Source organism: Eleutherodactylus coqui, chromosome 9, assembly GCF_035609145.1.
Source record: "Eleutherodactylus coqui strain aEleCoq1 chromosome 9, aEleCoq1.hap1, whole genome shotgun sequence".
Taxonomy (NCBI): domain Eukaryota; kingdom Metazoa; phylum Chordata; class Amphibia; order Anura; family Eleutherodactylidae; genus Eleutherodactylus; species Eleutherodactylus coqui.
Genome location: NC_089845.1, coordinates 63,909,591 through 63,932,165, shown reverse-complemented (window position 1 = coordinate 63,932,165; position 22,575 = coordinate 63,909,591). Strand labels below are relative to the sequence as shown.

The window sequence follows — 22,575 nt, the reverse complement described above, 5'->3', positions numbered from 1 at the left end:
TATCAGAATTGATAAGGGCATGACAATTAGGTGTCTAGCAGTAGCAATGCTGTAATATCAGAATACTTTACAGAGTGGAAAAGCTAAGGGCCAGTGGCAAAGACTAGTTATAGCTGTTGGGTAGGAGTAATATTCCTTACCTGTCATGAATCTCCTTTAGTATACAGCCTATAACCACATCCTGGTGTTATTGTATAGACAGTGAGCAGCTCATAGGTGGTATTGGATTCTAAATATTATTGGCTCAAATTTTACTAATTAAAAATTAATGTTTTAGACCTTTAATCTAAGCAGTGACAATACTATACTATAGGGGCCTTTTTACATGGAACAATGATCATTCAGTTTGTATCGCTGGATCGTGTAAAACTGAATGACAATAGTTCAGTGTAAACCCTGCCAGCGACTGAATGACAAATGGTAACTTGTTCGCTTATCGGTCATTGGCTCAATTTATGTAGGCACAAAAATCAAACAATGATCAGCCTGTGTAAACAAGTAGTCAATCATTCATCTATGAATGACTTCCCATTTACTCCGAATGAAGGCGGGCAGCTGGAAGCACCATCACGCTCCGCCTGCATTTACTGAATGACTATCGTTCTTGTGTGAAGGCACAGGAGCGATAATCATTGGGTCGCTGTTGGGCGCTTAAGCACCTGACAGTCATCCAGTGTAAAAGGACCCGAATGGTATGTGTTTTTTTTCTCTGTGGATTCAAAAATCCCATTTTCATATGGAGATGTAAAAAATAGCATTAGACAGTAGCAAAATAAGGGGCTACACAAGTCCAGTGTAAACAATCAAACCCTTTATTGTGTAAATTACATTAGAGCGCTGTAAAAAATAACCTGTTAAAAGAGTGAGAAACAGTAGATTGGTAGAGGTAGTAGGAAAATGTATGTAACAGTCCACAGATGGTTAACAGGAGTGTGTCAGGCCAAAAGAAAAAAAAATTAAAAGCTGATCAAAACAGGTTGACTAAATAAATAACAAAAATCATTTAAATACTATAGCCTAGCAGATTTCTACATTAACAAATCAACACAATACTGATGATAAAATAAGAGCATAAAGCTACACCACTAAATAGGGTGATATTACAGAAAAACAAAATTAAAATGGTTAGAATCTGTGGAGATTTTTAATGCTTGTTCAATTATGTGAGTTTTATTTTTGAACTGTACACAGCATGTAATTACCTACAATCATTTCCCCCTACAGTTGTTTTCCATAAAGAAACACTGATGTTGTAAACTTTGCTGATTAATACCAACATAACATCAGTAACAGTCATGCTTCCTGCCATTTGTCAGATGTTCTTCACAACTGTGCCAAAATCAAAGGAGGACCTTTATTTAATTGTAAGATCACTGAAAGCTAGACTGTTTAATACCATAGTTGTCATGTTTTCAATGTTTTGATAATAATAGACCATATATTATACCATTTAATCACTGTGCCTTTCCAAACATTCACATTAAACAAAGGGAAGGAGCAGTCCCCTAATGGAAATAAAATGTAGATCGTTAAAATGGAACCAGATTATACGTTAGATTTTCGTATAAGACATGGAATGCATCCGTAACTGAAAGAAATACTTCTGAATTGAAGCATCTCAAATCTATTGCCTAGCCAGGCACTACTAAGGACTCCAGATATCATAAATCTGAATATTTGATGGGGGGATTCTAGGGATAGAAAAAAAAAATCAACTAATTTAGGTTTAAAAAAAAAATAAAAAATCTAGATTAAAATATTTGTTGAAAAAACACGCACATGAAAAAGCTTTTTTTTTTTTAATTTTAAAACAAAAAATTTATCATAAGCCCAGCGACTACGAGCAAAAAAAAAAAAAAACCCCAAAAGAAAAGCTATTCTTTATAGTTCAAAGTAAACTGTTGTTCTCACCAGTATTAAAAGGTTAGATTTATATCTGTACATGTAAAATTATTGCTTCTTTTGAAAAATATATTTTAGCATGCTAGGATTTTATATCCATTTCTGCCTTTATAAAAGGTTACAATAGAAAAAAAAAACACTAGTAAAGCTTTTGCAGTTTTTTTTTCACAGAACATTTTCTTTCAAGGCAGCAGTAACTTTTTCTTGATAATGCATAAAATCATATGTGCAAAAATTGAAACTCTTCGAGGCATTGCTGTAGCACATAGTGTCACAGCAGTAAGGGGAAAATATTTATATCTATGGACTACATATGTAATCCCAAGTCTGTCCCAAACAGAGTTAAAGCCTGTTGGACTGAAGGGTTAAACTGGAGTACACTGCTTCATTTGCTCTTATTTACCATCACCTCACCATAAAAATGTCGCTGCAGAAGAGGTATATAAAGCTTTTTATACGTTATTTTTTTCCCCCACAACCTGAATGCCACCAACAGAAACAAATTTATAAGTAACATATTTAAACATGCTATAAACAGGAAAAAAATATATATATATCTTAAGACCTCTCTCAAGGTACCGGCTTGGAGAAGGGTGGTTTTTGCAGTGGGAGATAGATTCATACATGCTATTCCATGCACATTTTTTGTTTTTAATTAAGTTTTCTATCTAGTACAGTACTAAAATCTGCAGCTGACATGTGGCAATAACTAAAAAGGGAAAAAACAAAAACAAACTTGCATAATCTTTTGCGAGCACGTTTAAGAAAGTAGCCCTATTATAGAAAGGTCCTGAGAGTAAAATGAATACGCTTCCCCCTGTATTAGTGTTCATGGAGCATCATGTTAAGTGTTTTGTTGTTCATTTCTGTCACCATGTGGAACATCCTTGAAGGCGAGACCATAAACATCATAGCAAGGTCTTTAGATTGGGGGCAACTGCATTATTATGCAACATCACTGAACAGTCTTGGCTTTTAGCAAATCAGTGGTAGATGAATTCAAAAGCATTTCTTGCGCCTTGTCTGTTACTCCCTTGTTGCACTCACAAGTAGTCCTCTGAAGTAGGTAACAGATCAGTGCTTACAATTACATATGGTCCAAAATTGTGTCATGCTGTACCTTTCCTTCCATCCAGTGTCTGATGAAAAATCTGCTGCATTGGTAAGTGTCTTAGGTCATCTCAACATCCTCCCATTTCTAAAAACAAAGTCTGAAACGTTAAAACTAAAATAGGAATTAAAATGATATGGATGTATTTTCTCCTACATCTTCATTTAGTAATAAATTGTTAAGAAGCAGAGATATACTCCTGCACTATGGATAGGTCAATACACAAAAGTTTTCTTCACTTTAATACGACAGCCCCAGGGACTTGATGATTTGAAGGCAAATTTTCCAGCTGTTCCTCCATGTAACTGTTAGGATTGTCACCTTGGGGTCGAAGCAGCTGCTTGTCTGGGTACTCGCTGTTGTCAAAAGGTACCCGATGTACACACTGCACATGTGTCTTTAGGTTCCCTTTTTGAGAGGCACTGTATGGACAATATCTGCATTGGAATGGTCTCTCCCCTAGGAACAGACAAGAAACATCACTTTTTTTCACAGCATTACAGGTTACTACTTAGCTGCAAGAGAACAATTTTGTAAGCAACCAAGTTTTTAAAAATACTGATTGAATTAGCATATACCTTTACATGCTTCACATCACATTCTTAACAGAAATGGAAAATAACAGTATATAATCTGAGGTCACAAGAAAAGGAGAATGGGGAAAAAAAAACAGATGACAAAGTACAAAGCACGGGGAAGATGTAAAAGTGATAGTGAAAGAAAAGGCTCAGTGTGTGTCCACACAAAGAGGAGAAATAAAGTATTACTCTCACACACAGATCTGTCAAAACCTCAGAGGCTTTGTAGCAATTTCCATAAAGAATCACAATGATGAACAAATAGGAGGTTCTAAGTACAGGAAAAAGCAAGTTAAATGTGAACTAATGTGAGCCTGAAGCTTTCATAGAACTGTTCAACAATGACATTTTGAACATCACAGAACAATGCCATGTTCCTAACATAACATGGCAAGCTTAATGTTTAATTAATACATTAACCTTATACAGAGTTAATTAGAAAGTGGAAATCATTTTGAATTAAGGAAAAACCAGCCAGGCAAAATTATATTTAGGGTTGAGAAAGGCTCCCATCCTACTTACTTAAATATGCCATTGCTGGAAGTGTGTGAACATATGTGCCTAATGTGTGTATATTGAAGTTTGTTTTTTATATATCTCTATATTTATCAATCTATACAGATACATCGATATCCTCCTTTTCAGATCAGTGTAGTCTATGCATGACATTACATTGTAGTTCACAGTAAAATACATTTGCACGCACAACTTTTGATTGATCCCAATTTCTTGGCTATGAATAAATATTACAGTACGTTTGCATATATTTGTTCATAGTCTTTGAATAAGGGACCACCAATACTACAGCAGCAGTAACAAATAACATTTGCAATTAGGGAAAAGAAAATATTAATGATTACAAACCTGAAAACAAAATGCAGTAAATTGTAAAAAAAAGACATTTCTAATGTACCACAATATAAACTCGTATGGAGGGTTTTCCTTATTTTAATGTTAATTGAAGTATTTTTGTGCAAACCATGAAACGTATTACTGTACTACAATATAAAAATGCACATTAGAAAAAAAAATGTAATGAAGGGTGTAGCGTATACTCAGATTTTGCATCAAATAGGAACAGAAATCCCCACTCATTTGGGCTAACGTATGTTCCTTTATCCTGTAATAGACGGTCTCTGAAAATGCAAACTTTTGGTAACCTCCAAGTACAGATAATCTATTTTCCTGTGAATGTTAGAATGCTTCTGTTTTAACATGTTACAAACAGTTTTCCTTGTAGATAAAGCTTAAAGAAGTTGTTCTATGGCTATAGAGTAGGAGGAGCATGGGACAGCCTTCTCCATAGAAGGGGATAAGCAGAAAGCAGGGATATGACATGGTTGTGTGTCACTTTGTTAAAGTGATCAATGTTTATTTACACAAGATTGTTGTATTACAAGTGCGGCTGAACCGTGGTAACCATGCAATGATTATCGATAATGGTCATGCTGCACATGTACTTGTCCTGCTTTCAAGTACAGGTGCAGCATGAAAATTTACGGTAATGTGTGACTCTGACCCAAACATGTAATTGCACTCCTTTGGCCTCATGTCCACGGCAAAAATGGAATGCGCGGGAATACAACTGAAGCATACTCCATTTTTGTGCGGTTTTCCTGCACGGACAGCTCCCATTGAAGCCAATGCAAACTGTCTGGATCCGCGGTAGAGACGCAGCTGTCACTGCGTCCGTGCCGCGGGACTGCAGTAAAGCAGGAGTTTAAAAAAAACAAAACAGCATGGCGCATGCGCCCGGCACGCCGCCGGCGTCCCGAGCACATCCGCCGTGCAGAAGAAAGAAGATCCGGCCTGCACTGAGGAGAGCTCTGCAGCGTCCGGGCAGGTGAGTATAATGTATTTTCTGGCCTCATGTCTGCGAGCCAGGTGGAATCCGCACAGGGAAACAGTGTGTGCGCGTGGCATGAGGACCAAATCTAAATTTCTGATGTAGGAATGAGCAAAATCTGATTCTTAACTTGTGTTTAGAATTATGTGCACATAAACATGCTGCCAGGTTAGTCCCAGGATCAACTTCAAAACTAGCATGGTCTGCTTATAATTGACTTGCTCTTGTGAAAGACCAGACTGGTGGTAACATTTTGCTGTCAATGAGAGTGTAAGATATCAACCATTTTGCAATATCTAGCATGAAAATTTTAGATGACCGGTTACAATTATCAGAAAACATTTTGCAAAAAATGTGTTGTGATCTTGTGTGTCCTACAATGAAAATTCATGCTAAAACAAAGTCATTAACTAGCAGAAGGCGGGTTATTGGGGGAAATAAAAAGATAACTGGGTCTGACTGAACCAAGGTAAACATTTTATGTTTAAAGAGGTATTCTGTTTTGTTCTTTTAAGTGAAAAAGGAAGAGGCAGCGTAATTCTATATGTGGATTACTTGCTTTGCATTAGCAGTGTCCATATTTCATTCGAATCAGGATCCATTACTTCTCATGAATAGAAAATTTTTGGGTGCTTCCACCACATCTTGACCATGGTGCCCTTTCAGTCTTGTCAGTACTGTACCTTCCTGGTTCTGTACCTGTCTACTGATGCAATCTGTCAGCAGACAGGGCCAGAATCAACGGGTACAGGGCATGCGCAGTTTCATTTCAATTAGGAGGATATACGCATGCTCAGTCACTGTGCTTGAAGTGCAAGTAGCCATTACATGTACTGAGTGTTACCCAGCGCAGTGATGGGCTGCCCTGATCAGTGCCGATGCAGAGGCTACTGGCACTGCTTGCCACAACGGGTACAGTGCTGGTTAGCCATGGAGGAGTCTGTTGCGCTGATGAGCACTGAAGTGCGGGTTGTTGGAAGTAACAGCAGCTTTTGGGTCCAGAAGCGAAAATGCATAGCTGCTTATCATAGTGCCATCCGTGTACTGTTGAGAACACTACCCACATGGTCAGCATTCATTCCAACACCTGTTGCCAACAACTGTCACACGATCAACTGTCTATCTCTCTCTTCCACGAAACAGCCACATCACCAAATGTATCTCCCTTTCCTCCCCCCCCGCCGATTGACACATCAGCTATTGTCTCCCTTTTTTTCATAGAGTGGAATCAGATGGTCCTAAGTGTGGTGTGGGAAAATAATAATTGTCTGAAATACAGCCAAGGGGGCTGCAGGAAATGCAGGGGAAGCAGCAGACAGTAAGCCTGAATTGGATGTTTTCAGTGGATTCCTCATAATGTAGAGCCGAAAATCTAGAGGAAAGTTAATGAATGGACTCAAGTCTCGTGTGTGAGGATTTATGGCCTTTTGAAATTTGACTTTGCTCTCGGAATACCCCTTTAAGGCTCAGTTTTACTGTAGCAATTCTTGATACAATTTGAATTATAAATTGCACTGCCTCTTCTCAATGATTAAACAAATAGTTTATACACAAAATTGTATTTGCTTCTGTGACAATAACAAATTATATTACCAGGGCGATAGAAAGGTGCGAGCATCCATCTTATGCCCATACAAATTTGACATTGTAACTTCAATTAAAAGGAAAAATAAAAAGATGAGAAAAAAAGGCCTTTAAAAGCAGTTTCCTGGTTTTCTGTAAATGTATTCATTCATGCATTGCAAAACTTTCAAATATACTTTGTGTTTTAATTCCTCAACGTTTTCTGATAATATAACCGCTTATCAGTGAGCGGAAATATTGTTTAAATTCAAAAGTGAAAAACTTGCCCCAATTTCACGAAGACAGCCAGGTGACCCATAAGAAGAAAGCCCTAACACAAAAAAAGGCAGAAAAGGCTGTGAAGGAAGCCTAAAGGGCAACACAAAAAAGGACAAAAATCATGGGCAATTTTTCTTTTTTGATTAGGTCAGTGTTTGACCTTTTTTGGGGGAGGTTTTCCTGATGACACAAAGAAAGTAAAAAAAAAATCCAAAACATGCCGCTATGCAATTTTACTCTTGCGCCATTTTATTCGGAAAAAATGCCAGACAGCTGGACAGAGGCCTGAGGGGCCCTGTTACGGTCAAAGGGGTCTCTTAGGATCCGCTTGTTTCTGTCATTGGACAGATCCAGCATTTCATGTACCTGCTCCCATGACAGAGCAGAAAGGCAGAATGCAAAACACTGGTGTGAACCCCGCTGTAAAGTGCGTTTTCACACGTAGCAGAACATTTCACTATGGAGAAATCCACAAACAACCAACATCTTAAAAAAAAAAAAAAAATAAAAAAAATCGGATAAATCCAGAACTACAGCCATCACATGCTTTGTCTAATTTATGAGGTTCCTGAATGGGGGACCCTCTATTCAATAAGGTTCATGATGAAAGGTTTTCTAAACTAGACAACCCTTGTATGTAAGCATCCATAATAAAGGTTCTGGTAACATTGCACTCTTTATAATAGGATACTGTATGCTGACATACTGAGTAGTCACTACGTGACTATGAGTACAGTATATTCATTAGCAAATCAATCCAAACTTAATGTTTCTGTGACAGTTTATTTTGGAACCATTTGATTTCATTGAGCCTAGTTGTGTCAGATGTTCACAATGAACAGAAGTAGCATGCTGCAGGAATCCTCGTAAAACCTGCCAAGTATTAATTTTCATACGGTAGTCACAATTTCTGAGCAGCGAGCTACCAAAAAGGGATATTTCAATGCAAGGCGACTTTCAAGGTTACGCAGTTTTACCTGACAGGCTTTCATCTGGTTTTCAGAGAAGGTTGGCAAAATATCAGCCAAAGCACTTTTTTTCCTGACAGATGATCAGATATATAATCAGATATATTTCAGTTAACCTACATTTTGGCGCCAAACAATGGGCAAAAACTAGTGCTATACTTACATGGGACGACGGTCATCTAAATAAGCTCATGGGCAGGTGAAGTCACCGCTAGTGGTTCGCAATCGTGCAAAACATTAAAACAAGCAGATCGCTGGCAATCGCTCACGTCTCGCCCAGCGCTTCATGTTCTGTGTGAAACACTAAGTGGTAAGCGTTTAACCGGAGCGAGACGTAAGCGAACCAGCGAGGATTTTTATGCTGGTTGAAACTTAGTGACAAACGATAAGTACCTGGATAGTACACGATGGCTTTGCATTTAGATGTAACAAATTTTGTGTGACAATCGTTATATGTAAATGGCCCTTAAAGCAAAGCACTTTATCCCCGACTCACATTTAAACCTCGTTGGCACTTAACGTAATATTTTTTTGTTGATGACGACAATTAGATTAGTGGTCTCATAGCCCAAAGTTCAAGGTATATCAGTGTCTCAAATGGGCCAAACCAGATGTTATAAAGGGAACCCAATAAAAACTCAAAAGACTGACAAAAATGTGTCCAAATAGTATAAATCCAACTATTACCTCAAAGATCAGCTATAGCAAACAAAACAAAGGTACAGTAGCTGTTTACACAATTACACAAGTCCTATAAATGTAACTGGAGCGTCAGAGTGCAACTTTATCTAAAGAAATGACTGGGTAGAAGTCCTGCATAGAAGTAGGGATGTGAGCAGTCTAGACGCGGACAACCATTAGGTTCATGGTGGACATTATTATTTCTGGTAGCGAAAACCAAGATGGATAGTGAGGAATGAAAACAAGCAGTAAGAACACTGTATGAAAAGCTCTGACAGACACGGTTATTCCTGCCTCCTTTGTGATAATTTGGACACTGGCATAAGTTTACAATTTGTTGGAACAATATATTATGTGATGGGAAGGGGCCATTATGGACTAGTTAGAATATGGTTATTTCTGACCACACTTTAGAAAGAAATTTCTATCATTACAATGAGACAAGATATATCAATCAACGATAAAGTCATCAGACCCAGAAGATTGGAGAAAGGATTTTGTTTCTCTGTTATATAAGACCTAAGTAAAGCCATCATGTATCATTAGTCCCTTTCATTTTTGAAGTGCTATACTTGAGGTTTTCTCTCATGGTAGGTTCACCATTTTCCTGTTAAAAGGGATGTTCCAGTTTCAGAAATGTTATATACTATATGCGTAGGACAATTTTTAGGCCATCTTACAGTTTCTAAGACCTGTGCTTGTATACATGGAATAGGAATCTTCATTGTTTAGAATAGGAGCTGTTGGCTCTCCTGACAAGTCTAACTAAACATTTATAGTTCTACTAAATCATGGAGCACTAGAGATGAGCGAGTATACTCGCTAAAGGCAATTGCTCGAGCGAGCATTGCCTTTAGCGAGTACCTGCCCGCTCGAGACTAAAGGTTCAGGTGCCGGCGGCAGGCAGGGAGCTGCTGGGAAGAGCGGGGAGGAACGGAGGGGAGATCTCTCTCTCCCTCTTCCCCCCCCCCCCCCCCCGCTCCCTCCTGCTGACTGCCGCTACTCACCGCTCCCCCGCATCGGCACCCGAACCTTTAGTCTCAAGCGCGCAGATACTCGCTAAAGGCAATGCTCGCTCGAGCAATTGCCTTTAGCGAGTATACTCGCTCATCTCTATGGAGCACCTTTTCTCAGAACCCTTCATTGTACCTTCCTTTTATTATTCCAGTAAATGTTTGAAAAAAAACCTGGTAACTGGGCAATACCACTGTACCTGTGACAAACTGTCAGAACAAATCAGACAAGGGGTATGGTGGCGATTTGCACATGTTTCCAGGATTAATAACAGAAAAATGACAATGCGTAAAACGACTCCAAAACTATTAATTAATTCATGGGAAATACAACTATTTACTAAAATAGTACCTTCACAAGGGATGGACACATAAGTGCTTTCCACAGGAGTGCTAGTTATTCAATGAATAGAGGCAGAGCATGCCGGGGATTGTTCCGGAGCGCCTGTCTCCATTCACAGTAAACAAGAGTCGCTCAAACATTGAGCAGCTCCTGTTTACAAGGCCTGATAGTCGCTTGATTTTTAGTGGTTGCTCGGTGCCCGCATTACACAGGACAATTATCACCTGAATTCCCGGTTTCCAGTGGGCATTCCGGTGATAATACCCCCCATTACCCATATAAAGATACCTAAAATAGATGTCAGGAGACATCTGACGGGTCCTCTAATTCTAAAAGGATAAGAATCTGTTTTGGACATGTGATCAGAGCTGGTACAGTTAGGTTATGGCCACACAGGGGTGGAATTTCTGCAATGAATTTGCACCAAAAATATTGCATGGAAATATTGAAAGGGGTGAATTCAGCAGTCAAAATCCACAGCAAGAAATAAACAAGCTGCAAATTTTAAACATGAACCACAGGTCAATTCCATGTGGAGTTTTATTCCCACACCATGTGGATGAGACTTGTAAAAATCTTATGCACATGACTTGTACTGTAAATGCTGTGGAATTTTTGAAGGAAGAAAATCCACAGCACTTGCGTTAGATGTAAACATATACTAAGTGTAAGTTCACACGGCAGAATCAGAATTTTCAGTACGGATTCTGCATCTAAAATGGCAACAGAAATCCACCACAGGATTTAGTACTATCAATGGGCGAAATCTGCATGCAAAATTTCAAACGCATTTGCGTGTGGATCTGCGTGAAGTGACATGGCACTTTTTCGCACACAGATTTAGCCATCAAGAAAACGAAATGTATGCAGAATTGCATTTAAAAGGCACATCAGATTCCGCTATGTGAACATACCTTATGGTTCTGATGAGGTTCTAAGAGATCTATAGTAGTGCGCTTTACCTGTGTGTAATTACCGCATGCTCATACTCTGGTAGTTAGAGACTCTGTCCCCATCTATTTGCAGCCCTCACTGAGAGCACAATAAGGTAGTGCCCGTCACACTGCTTACAGTGATATGTCTGCTGTGTGTATCTATGCAGTAGTTTTGGAGAAACTTGCATCTTATTAGTAGCAGCTGGACACAGAACTTGTCCTTGTTTTTGAGCTGCAAGCTGGCCACACCCACCCTGTCCTCCAGCCAATGATTGGCAGCTCTCTCTCTATGCACAGTAATAAGCAGACTGTTGTCAGTCAGTGGTTGGAGGACGGGGTGGGTGTAGCTAGCCTGCAGCCTATGAATATCCAGGACTACTTTAAGTAGTCCTCTATGCATGTGCTGCTACTGGTAAAAGACAAGTTTCTCAAACTACTGCATACAGCAGCCATCACTGCAATCAGTGCGATTGTCACTACCTTGTGATGCCCTCAGAGAAAGGTACAAAAAGATGGTCACAGAGTCTTTTAAACAATGAAGGCTTGCATTTAATAACTACATCCGAGGGCCTGGAAACTACTAGGAAAGAAAGGGGAAAAAATGTATTAAGATTTTTTTTTTTTATAAGCCAATCAAAAGCTGAAGCTTGCTGGGAGGAGAATGCACTACATATATTAACATGCACAGGCCTCTTAATACATTTAGCGTATCTTGGACCATCTGTGCACCACAAATCTATACCAGCTATTAGCTGGAGTAGATTGCTATAATATATACCACCACCTGCCATAAATTATAGTAAATCTATCAGGCCATGGGTCACCCACCCTGTCGCTAAACCTCAAAGTGGTGTAAAAAGGTTTTCAAAAGTTGCAAATACTTACACGAAATAGGCATGCACCGAAATGTGAATTTTTCCCCGCCAGAAAACTGCCACAAGTTACTCAATAAATCTCACAAAAAATCTGTCATGAAATTCAAACACCCCTTTAACTATAATAGGTTTTCTTTTAATGCTCTAAGGTATCTCACAGATACCATTTTAAATTCCCATATTCTCTGTGCTCTTCTATGGCTTCAGGTACATTCAGCATTGAAGTGAGTTCACATTTTTCTACAGAAGCTGTTAGACTAGAAGTAAGAAGGAAGTGGAAAAGGAGCCCGTTTAGAAAGCAGACACTGGACATTAGAAAACAGGATAGGCACACCACCACACAGAGTCCACAGAAACTGCAAGGTCAGGATAAGGAGGTACTCTATAGACTTCATGTGTTGACACTGGAAAAAATAAATACTCTTCAGAAAAACACAGACTAGTTTTTTTTATTATTATTTATGAGATACAGAATCTATGTAAAATGTGGGATTTGTAAGTTACTGGTTAGATTAAAAAAACTAAAAATACAAAAAAAAGCTATATGCAAATAGCTGCTGTTCCACTAATCAATAAATTTGAATAAAGTTTGAGTAGTGGGTAAATATGCAATAGGTCATCTTGGCACAGATGATGAAAAGGTCAGTGCTTTACTGAGGAGTACTACTGTGCAACTTCTCTCCCCAGCAATCATAAGAAAAACCAAACACTCAGTTAGTTGATAACATACTTGTTTTGGGGCATCTGCGGAGGTGGTGTGAACTTCAGTACCTCGGAGTCCATTAGACTCAAATACCACTGTGGGAACAAGGGGTCTTGTTAAACAGAGGAGCATTGAAGCTTTCGTTAGTGTGTGTACATCATTGAGACCATTACAATTTAACCACATTAAAAAGGGAAGGGGTAAAAAAATAAATAAATAATAATAAAAAAAAAAAAACCGACACCAGTTACTTGCCTGTGGCCAGTACATACCAATTTACTGTAACACTTTCAGTGAGAGTGTGTGCTAATGGCAGCCTAAGGCCACTGCCCTTTTTAATTCAGATTTCAGTGCTGAAGAAAGCAATCACTGACAACATTAATTATCAGTGTGTGTGTAAAGGGACCCTCTACTTGCATTACTTACCATTTGGCCTCTGTCATTTCACATCAGACTGGCTTATGTATGCATCATTCACACTTCTGCACATAAGCCCAATAGTCTGGAGCTGTCACAGAATGCTCCTAGCACATTTCCAGCTCTACCTAACTTGCAATGTTAATAGCCGCAAAGACCAAATTGGTGTAGCTTCAACCAGATATTAAATGGCTGTATTAATTAGGTTTCATTTATCACTGTCCAGCCTAATGAGGGCATTTTGCCATAAAACAAAAAAATGGCATACGGTAGTGGTGGTGAGGATGATAATGTAAAACAGGGGTTAATGATATGCAGAGACGAATAGCTTGATATCGGTGCGCTTGTGGCAAAATGAATCACTTGCATATTTATTCATACTCATTGTGGTCTTTAGTTAACCTTTCCCATAAAAAAAAAAGTTTGCATAAATAACAGCCATTAAATTGCAGTGGAAACGTCTTAAATCGGAGTATTAACTGTTCAATAGCTTCTGTAAAAGAAAGCACTCCAAACCAAGATCAAGAAGACCTCTCTGTTATTGTACCAGTAAAAAGGTGATTTCAAAAGTAGAGATGCAATCAATGCAAGTAAGTCCATGGAGCCAAAGCAATACATCTGATTACATCGGAACAGGTTAGTATTTTACAGCGATTAACATTTTATAAAACAAAAAAAGGTATTGTCAAAATTCAAGTAAGATGTACCTGTATGAGACCTCATATGGGTCCTTAAGTGACTTGGCTGGGTGAAACATTTCCCACACTCAATGCAAACATAGTCTCCTTGTCGTGCCTGTGTCCTAAGCATTCCTTTGGTTGATAGGAAGAAAGGGAGGGAGGGAGGGAGGAAAAAGAAAAAAAAAAGGAGAGAAGTTAAGAAGAAAACATTATGCTAGAAGAAAACATCATTAGTATGTCTAATGTGTCATTATGTGAGGCTACCTTCAGGCCCTAGATGACAACTGTCAGCCTTCATCTGGGCTGGGGATGACAGGCCAGGCACACACAGGACTGCGAGAATGCATAAATTACATTGAATTAAAAAAACACTCCCCGTGATGTGCCCGCACTAGGACTGGCATGTCAGGTGTGCGCTTTTCAGAGCAGCTGGATCCACTTTTCAGCCATCACCCAGCTTTGTCAAGCAGTGTATCAAGCAAATCAAAGTGACTCCAGCGTGCCAGAGACTAGTCACATGGATAATAGAAAATGAGTAGAACCAGAGCTCGCCTGTCCCCCCTGGGCTGATGTACCTTGGAGACAAATGCAGAGTGAGTGGAGCCATCACAGACTTATCAAACCTTTAGCCCTCACCTATCTGCCTGCTGGTGCTGTTTTGACCCTAGACCTAGGAGGCATACACTGAAGACATCGGAGAATGAGCGCGTCTTTCTGGACGTTTTGAGGCAGTGGGCACATAACAGCCCCTCTCTTCTGCCTTTAGTAAACATGTTTTCTGGGCCATTAGCATTTGTGGAAAACTACTCAGACCTTCCTTTTTTTAAAAGGTCAGTTTACAACATCTGACTTAAAGGGCTAGCCGTTGTCTTTGCTGCTGATCAAGAAAGACACGTCTGACTTTTAGATTTGTATGTTTGGTTTGGAATATCATTTGCTTCTCCCAAACATATTCTGCTGGAAACAGCACATTGTATGCTGCTAGCTGGTTTCAAAGCCAGGAAATTTGTAATAATAAGCATTGTAATAAATACAAATTAGATTTCCAAAAACTATGCGCATTAGTTAAAAGCAAAACCAGAGCTTTAAAAAAAAAAAACAAAAAAACATGATGCAGGTTAATATTCACTGAATGTAACTAAAATAAATACCATATTTTTCATACTATAAAGTTGTGTTCACACGGCAGAAAACGAGACTAATTTTTCTGCACAGATTCCAGCTCTAAGGGCTTATTCACACAGGCAAGAATTTTGTGTGTTGCGAGACACACAAATATAAATTCCATTCTTTTGAATGGACGTAGTCACAAAAAAGATTTTTTTCCCTCATAGCAATACAGCGAGGATAAAATTGACACTGTGTTCTATCTTCTGGAGTTCCCTCGGAACACATCACCCATGGCTTTCAATGGGACCTTTAAAGACATCGCGTGGCACTCGCATGCTGTGCGATGTACGAGTGTGATCTAATCTTTCCCATTGAAAATCAATCATGAAGCACACGCCTGAGGATCGCAATTTCACAGAAGCGATGCGAGGGGTTTTTGAATGAAGAAAAAAAAGCGCACGTTGGCAAGCGCAATATCATGCTTGCCCATGTGAATGTAGCCTTAAGGTTCTTTTATGCCCAATTTAAACCAATGTCAGAGTTAACTCGTTTGCTCGGGCGGCTAGTTTATACGGGCAGATAAATCATTTGCTAGCAAAATTGTTCAGTGATTCACTGTATAAGTCACTGAGAACGACCGGTATTTAAACCAAACGATTAGCGAACTAGCCGATGCTGATTTTCATGCTTTCATTAAACGAATGATTAACAATAAGCAAACCAATTATTTTTTTTATTGATCGATCTTTGGCTGGGTTTACACCGAATAGTAAATCATGCAAATTCTCTCTCTATATTATATACACACACACTTTTTTTAACGCTAATCGTTTGGTCTAAATGCGCCTTAAAACTGCAGCTAAGCCCCATTTCGGCCGCATATTTTGCTGTGAATTCACAAATGCATTTTAACCCAATCAATGAGCAAAACTGTGTGCGGAATTTCCAACGCAATTCCCTGCAGATTTTGCCCTTTGACAGTGCTAAATCCATGACAAATTACATGGCAGTCCACAGTCAGTTGGAACTCAGTAGTGCCAGGCCCCTCGACCACATCAATTAATGCCAGTCAGCCGCTGCAAAAGCAAATAAAGTCCTGGGGTGCATTAAAAAAAAAAGCATAGGGGCGAGGGATGTAAGGTACTTGTCAGGCCTCACATGGAATACTGTGTACAGTTCTGGACACTGGTGCTCAGGAAAGATGTTGCAGTGCTTGAGGGTGTCCAAAGAAGTGCAACTAAATTAATAAACGTAATGAGAGGACTGGAATACCCAAAATTGGGTTTATTCACCCTGGAAAAAAGAAGGTTAAGGGGCGACCAAATAACTATGTATAAATACATTAGGGAACAATACAAGGATCTCTCCCATGATCTATTTATACCCAGCGGAGGGCATCCGCAACGTCTGGAAGAAAGCAGGTTTCATCACCAACACAGAAGGGGATTCTTTACTGTAAGAGCAGTGAGACTGTGGAACTCTCTGCCTGAGGACGTGGTGATGGCAAAATCCATAGAGATGGGGACTAGATGTCTTTTTAGAGCACTACGATATTACAGGATATAGACATTAGGTGACCAGCGGGGGTTGCTGATCTTGGTGTTGGAGTCAGGTAGGAACTCAAACGTTGATCCAGGGATTATTCTGACTGCCATTATGGAGTCGGGGAGGAATTTTTTTCTCCAAATGAGCTAAATTGGAATCTGCCTCATTGTTTTTTTTTGGCCTTCTCTGGATCAACAAGGGGAGGAAGGGGGAGTGGGCCAAAACAGGCAGACCCAAATGGACATTGCCTTCGTTCACCCTAACATACTATGTTACTATGACAGCCTAAGACTACTCTCTTACCGTACGATCACATATAGCAGCAAATGGTGTGGATTTTCTGCACTAAAATCCATACAGTTGGTGTGGAATCACAGCAGATTTCAGCCTTTCTATTTAAAGCAGTGTTTCCAACTCCAGTCCTCCTCAAGGCACCCCAACAGGTCATGTTTTCAGGATTTCCTCAGTATTGCACAGGTGATGTAATTCCTGTGAATGCCTCAGACATTGCCACAGGTGTTCTTACTATAGGATATCCTGAAAACATGACCTGTTGGGGTGCCTTGAGGACTGGAGTTGGGAAACACTGATTTAAAGGGTGACATCAGCTGTATCCACAACAAAATTTATATCAAAGTCGACGACACTGGTGTGAAGTTTGTCGCAGTTTTCACATAGATATTATGCGGGTTTTCCACTAAGGGAAATCCACACCCTTTTCCTCTACGTGTGAAAGTACCGCAAATCTCAAACCTGAAAACTATATATAAAATTAAATCCATAAACCAAAATCAGAAAAAGCAGCTTATAATTAAACCTCCATTGTACAGAGAGCAGACATTGCCATACTCAGTGTTCAGCGATAGCGTTCTCTCTATCGTTCATATACTCTTTTGGAGAATAGAGTTCTATTGGAATTCAGTCTACTACACTTAAAAAAAAAAAAAGTAGAAGGTTGTGTTCACATGCTGCAGAAAAATTAAAGTAAATCCTGATCACATGTAGGAGGAAAAAACCGCTGCAGATTTTTTGCTGTAAGTATACTGTAATTCTAACCTACGGTTTTGCTGCATTACCGTGGTATGTGAACGCACCCAAAGGAGTACTGATGTATACTGATGGACCGTATGGCAGAAGAGAACAGGCACAAATGCATAAACAGAAAAACGTTTGCCAAAGGGAGTATATGCTAAATGGGATATAAATATGGCATTAAATGAGCAAAATTGGCATATGAGATTATGATAGAGACAACGTGCAGTTATTATAAATGGCGTCTCATGACAGACACTAACATTCTTATGGTTTACTGTGAAACATCATTCCAGAGGCTGCAAGTGTTTCAATAAAGGAAAAGACCCATTGTGGACATCAGGTTTTTACATTAAACATTTCTATACACACAGTGTTAACACAGGATCTACCATTCACAATCGATGGTCACTTTATCTACTTGCCCTCCCTGCACATGACCTTTGCCTAAAACAGTCTCCCATAGAAGTCAATTTTCAGCTCCTGTCCATTGTGTGAATGGCCCATGAGGCTGCTGTAAAGCAGATCTCTACAGCAAAAAACAGATGATCATGGGGGCTGCCATGCATAGGCAATAAAACAAATACTCTACAATCAGAAAAAAACAAAAAAAACTAAACATATTTGATGTCTGGTTTTAATTAGCAAAAAATGTAAGTGATGCATTGCATTTAATGCAACTCACAAAATCTCTTTCTCCACTATGTAGAAGTAACATGGGCTCAAATGGTTAGACTTCAGATATTATTTATCACATCTAGATTGCCAGAAGTTTGAGAAGCATTTAACCAAAGTTACAGCGTGACCCTAAGGATAGAGGAGTAATAAGTGTCACCTCTTGATCAGAGTGATTAATTATTAGTGAGCAATTCTAAAGATAAATAAAAGCTCTAGAAGTATCAAACAGTGAATGTAACACAGATATCTTGAAGGAAACAGCTTAAGTAAATCTGTCAGCTTGCAGCACCATCTGCTGTCAGTCAGAGCTCACTACCGCAGCAGCAGATTCCCCATTCAGCTGCATACATCAGCATAAAAGGGCTTAGGACAGATAAGGCCTTCACTGAAGGCTCTTTTTGGAAGAACAGATAAGTCTTCATGGTCAATGAACACAACCCATGCTCATTGTGTGCTCACACTGACACCAAGTGGCATTAAAGCTGCACCATTAAAAGAAACAAAAAAACGTGACAAACCAGCTGCAACCTCTAATTTAAAATGGCAAACATTGATAAATATATCATAACATGTACAACTCCCTGTAGCTTCTCAACATATCTACTGTGATCACTGCATTACCATTCTAAAAAAACCCACTATTGTACATGATGGAATGAGTATGTCAAAAGATGACCACATCAAGCCTATTGAGCTGCTCACTCAAGCTGCTATTGGGTGTGAGATGAACAGATATGGACCAGATCGGCTTTGCAGGTAGATCTCAGTGTAAGACAATCCTGTCCTTGATGCACATTACTCTTGTCTGCAGTGAGCATCAAAGTATAATTATGTACTATCAAACACATGCAGGCCACTAGCTTTTATCTCGTCATCTAGGAAATGTTTATGCTGCACTTCTAGATAGTCAATTACAGTAAGATTATTCTAAAATAAACTTCCCCAACCAGTACTCTTCTGTCAAGTTGTAAAATATTTTCTGTTCAGCGACTTCTTCATCCACAGGGTTCCTGCCCTGCTGTTAGCGTGTACGTCCAGAAAGCTCCCTATGTACACAAAGGGTGGATTCAGACGACCATATATCGGCTCGGTTTTCAAGCTGAGCCGATATACGGTGTCCTTGTCTGCGGGGGGGGAGAGCTAGGAGCAGGAACTGAGCTCCCGTCCCTTCCCCGCCCCATGCCACTATTTGCAATGGGATGGGGCGGGGCTAAGTCCCTGCACTTAGCTCCGCCCGTGTCCCGCCCCCTCCCATTGCAAATAGTGGCTAGGGGCGGGAGCTCAGTTCCTGCTCCTGGCTCTTTATTCCCGCCCCCCCCCCCCCCTGCAGACAAGGACACCGTATATCGTGAAAACCGAGCCGATATACGGTCATCTGAATCCACCCTAAACACGTATGTAGGGGTGCATTATTACAGACAAAAAGTGTCCTTTGGGCATCTGTCTGTCCAGTAACTATCAGTATGCATCAGTATTAAAAAAGGGAAACGAATAGCATAGTACTACTCCATTTCCAGCATTACAAGGCAATAGTAGTAAGGGAAAAGGTGGAGAAGGAGAAAAAAAACAGGCATATGAAGTCCATGCACATGTCAGATTTAAACCTAGGTCCACAGACCTGCAAAGCAACAGTGCTAATGATGAGTCACCATGCTTGATTTCTCTTTGCCTTCTTCTCTGGAGGAGGAGAAAGGAGAAGAAGAGAAGGAGGAAAAGGAGAGTCAAGAAGCAGGAGGATGCAGAAGGCCGACACTTGGTGGCTCAGTGGCTACTGAGGTTGACTTGTAGCACTGGGGCTCTTGATTTACGTCTGACTATGGACAATATCTGTAATGAATTTGTATTTAAGGAAGAAGCAGCTTGGTGTCTTTAAGTTATTAGCACTGTTGCCTCCAAGTACTGAGTCTTAAGTCCAAAGCTCACCAATGACATTTGTATGGCGTTTTTATGTTCTTTTTGTTTTTATTCTCTTCCTCCTCCTACTTTGGAGACAAAAGAACAAGTGTGGTTGCTCAGATGTTAGCGCTGCTGCCTTGCATTACTGAAGTTCTAGGTGCATATCTGACCAAGTGTGACACCTGTATAGAGTTTTTCAAATTTGATGTTGTCCTTGAGATTTGAACCTAGACCTCCAGCACTGCAAGGCAATAGTAGTAACCACCACTGCACCATGCGGCGTGCATACTCCGGAAAGAAAACTGGAAATTAAAAAACTGATTGCTTTCCAGTTTCGTCTGTCTCCCATTGACTATAATGCATTTAAAAAAAACAAAAAAACAGATCCTTCTTTGTTAGTGGAAACAAAAGCACAGCAGTCAGCATTTTTGTTAGTCAAAAAAAAAGGAATGTAGATAGAAAATACAAACACAAATTGAAACTGAAGGTTTCTTTTCTACGTTTTTCAGTTTTGCCATTTCCACAACAGAAGTAAACAAGATGGAAAAGAAAATGCTAGTGAGAAAAGGCCCCTTGGGTAAATGATATGTTACGCAGATGTCCAATATTGGCACCTGTTGGATATTATAGCAACCGCTTAATAAAAAAATGAACAGTGCATTCATTAACCCCTTAATAACAGGTGCATTTTAAGCCTTAAGTAAAGGTAGGTAAAGTCACCTGGTGCAAGCACCGAGTCATGACTGACTCCTAAGGTGACGTCACATCTTACACATTGTCACAAGTTTTTTCAGGGTGGTTTGCCATTGACTTCCCTAGTCGTTTTTTTTACCCTCCAGCAAGCTGGGTACTCATTTTACGGACCTCGGACGGATGGAAGGCTGAGGCTGAACCAAGTGGGAATTGAACTTGCAAACTTCAGGTTGTGAGCGAGAGCTCAGGACTGCATTTCAGCTGCTTTAGCATTCTGTGCCACACGGGACTTTAAGCCTTAAAGAGGTTTTGTTATTACAACAAAACCCCACAAACCGTAGCGGTTGGCAGCACAACCAGGTAGAATACCACTTTAGTGGGGTAGTGAATTCAAATGAAGTGGACGCTTTACTGAAGGTCCAGACTTCAATGGGACCATCTGTGTCACGCAATAGAATTCCGAAAGGCAGCACAGTGGGGAAAAAAAGTTTTCAAGATGTCATATCCAGGCTAAAAAGCTTCATCTTTACTGATCGTATCCACAGGTAAAAAACAGAACGCGACGTGTCGGCCGAAATGTCGCGCTCTCCTTTTTTAACTGTGGATACTATGAATAAAGATGAAGCTTTTTAGCCTGGTTATGACATCTTGAAAACTTTTTTCCCCATTGTGCTGCTTTTTGGAATTCTACAACAAAACCCTGTCCACCTGTTTGGCCCAGCCTAAAGAAGAAAACTGGGGCATACTCGCCTGTCCTGGAGCCCCAGGAAACAGTGGAGAGCACCGCCGGTATCGGCGGTGACTTCCGGATTGATGGCCCAGTGGAACTCAAGTGTCATCTGCGACCAGAGGCTGCAGTGTCACCGTACATGTTTTACCCAGAGCATGTATGGTGACAGATATAGAGTTAGGCTGCGGCCTCTGACTGGCCGCAGACAACACCTGACTTCGCTGGGCAGTCAACCCGGAAATCGCCTGAGATACCGGCAGCGCTCTTGGCTGCTTCCCAGGGCTGCAGGAGAGGCGAGTACGCCCTCTTTTTTTTATTTTAGGCCGGGCCAAGCAGGTAGACAGTGTTTTGTTGTAATGACAAGATCCCTTTAATGATCGACTAATTTTTCAGCCTTTTTCGTTGTATTGCTAGAGCCATAATTTTTTTTTACATTTTTCTGTCGCCATAGCCGTGGGAGGGCTTTTTTTCGTGGAACAAGTATTTTTTAAGAGTAACTGTCCTTTTACAACTTATGAGTGTTTCTGTTCCAACGGCAGCTGAGGCGGCCCAATATAAGACTGTTTTCAGCTGCTCGAAGGAGCTGAAAAATGTCCAACAGAGCAGAAGCGCTCCAAAAGGTGAGAGTGCAGGAACTCTTTAACCCCTTGAGTGGCAGGTTTCCTACCACCCTGTCGTGCCCACCAGGGCAGGTTTTTTAAAATGGTCTAATCATTGAATTTCAACTAATTTTGCAGTTGCGTCTCAAGAGCCATAACTTTTTCATTTTTCCATTGACATGGGCATATAAGGGCTTGTTTTTTGCGGGACAAGTTGTGATTTTTTTAAACGGGGGAGGAAAAAAAGAAATGGGGAAAAAAGAAAAAAAGGGGCCATGTCATTAAGGGGTTAAATAATGTATTAACTTCCTTCTCTGGGTCATTACGACGCACACGGATACCACATGTGTGATTGTATTTTTGATTTTTTTACAAAGTAAAGGGAGACAAGTGTTTTT

The 22,575-nt window shown here is 40.0% G+C and overlaps 1 protein-coding gene across 4 annotated transcripts in view; it reads right to left on the bottom strand.

The window, feature by feature from the left end:
• Positions 1 to 789: 789 nt before the first annotated feature.
• The window catches only part of ZNF516 (zinc finger protein 516), a 131,367-nt gene continuing 109,581 nt past the window's right edge, over positions 790 to 22,575 (bottom strand). For 2 of the 4 annotated variants that reach the window (XM_066579481.1, XM_066579480.1), the window contains exons 5-6: positions 13,922 to 14,026; positions 790 to 3,472 (exon numbers count right to left, since the gene is read on the bottom strand). In XM_066579481.1, the coding sequence (XP_066435578.1) occupies positions 3,249 to 3,472; positions 13,922 to 14,026 (329 nt within the window). In that variant the 3' untranslated portion in view covers positions 790 to 3,248. Of the gene's footprint in view, positions 3,473 to 12,824; positions 12,893 to 13,921; positions 14,027 to 22,575 lie in introns of all 4 variants that reach the window. The other 2 variants (XM_066579482.1, XM_066579483.1) reach the window with 2 other exon arrangements.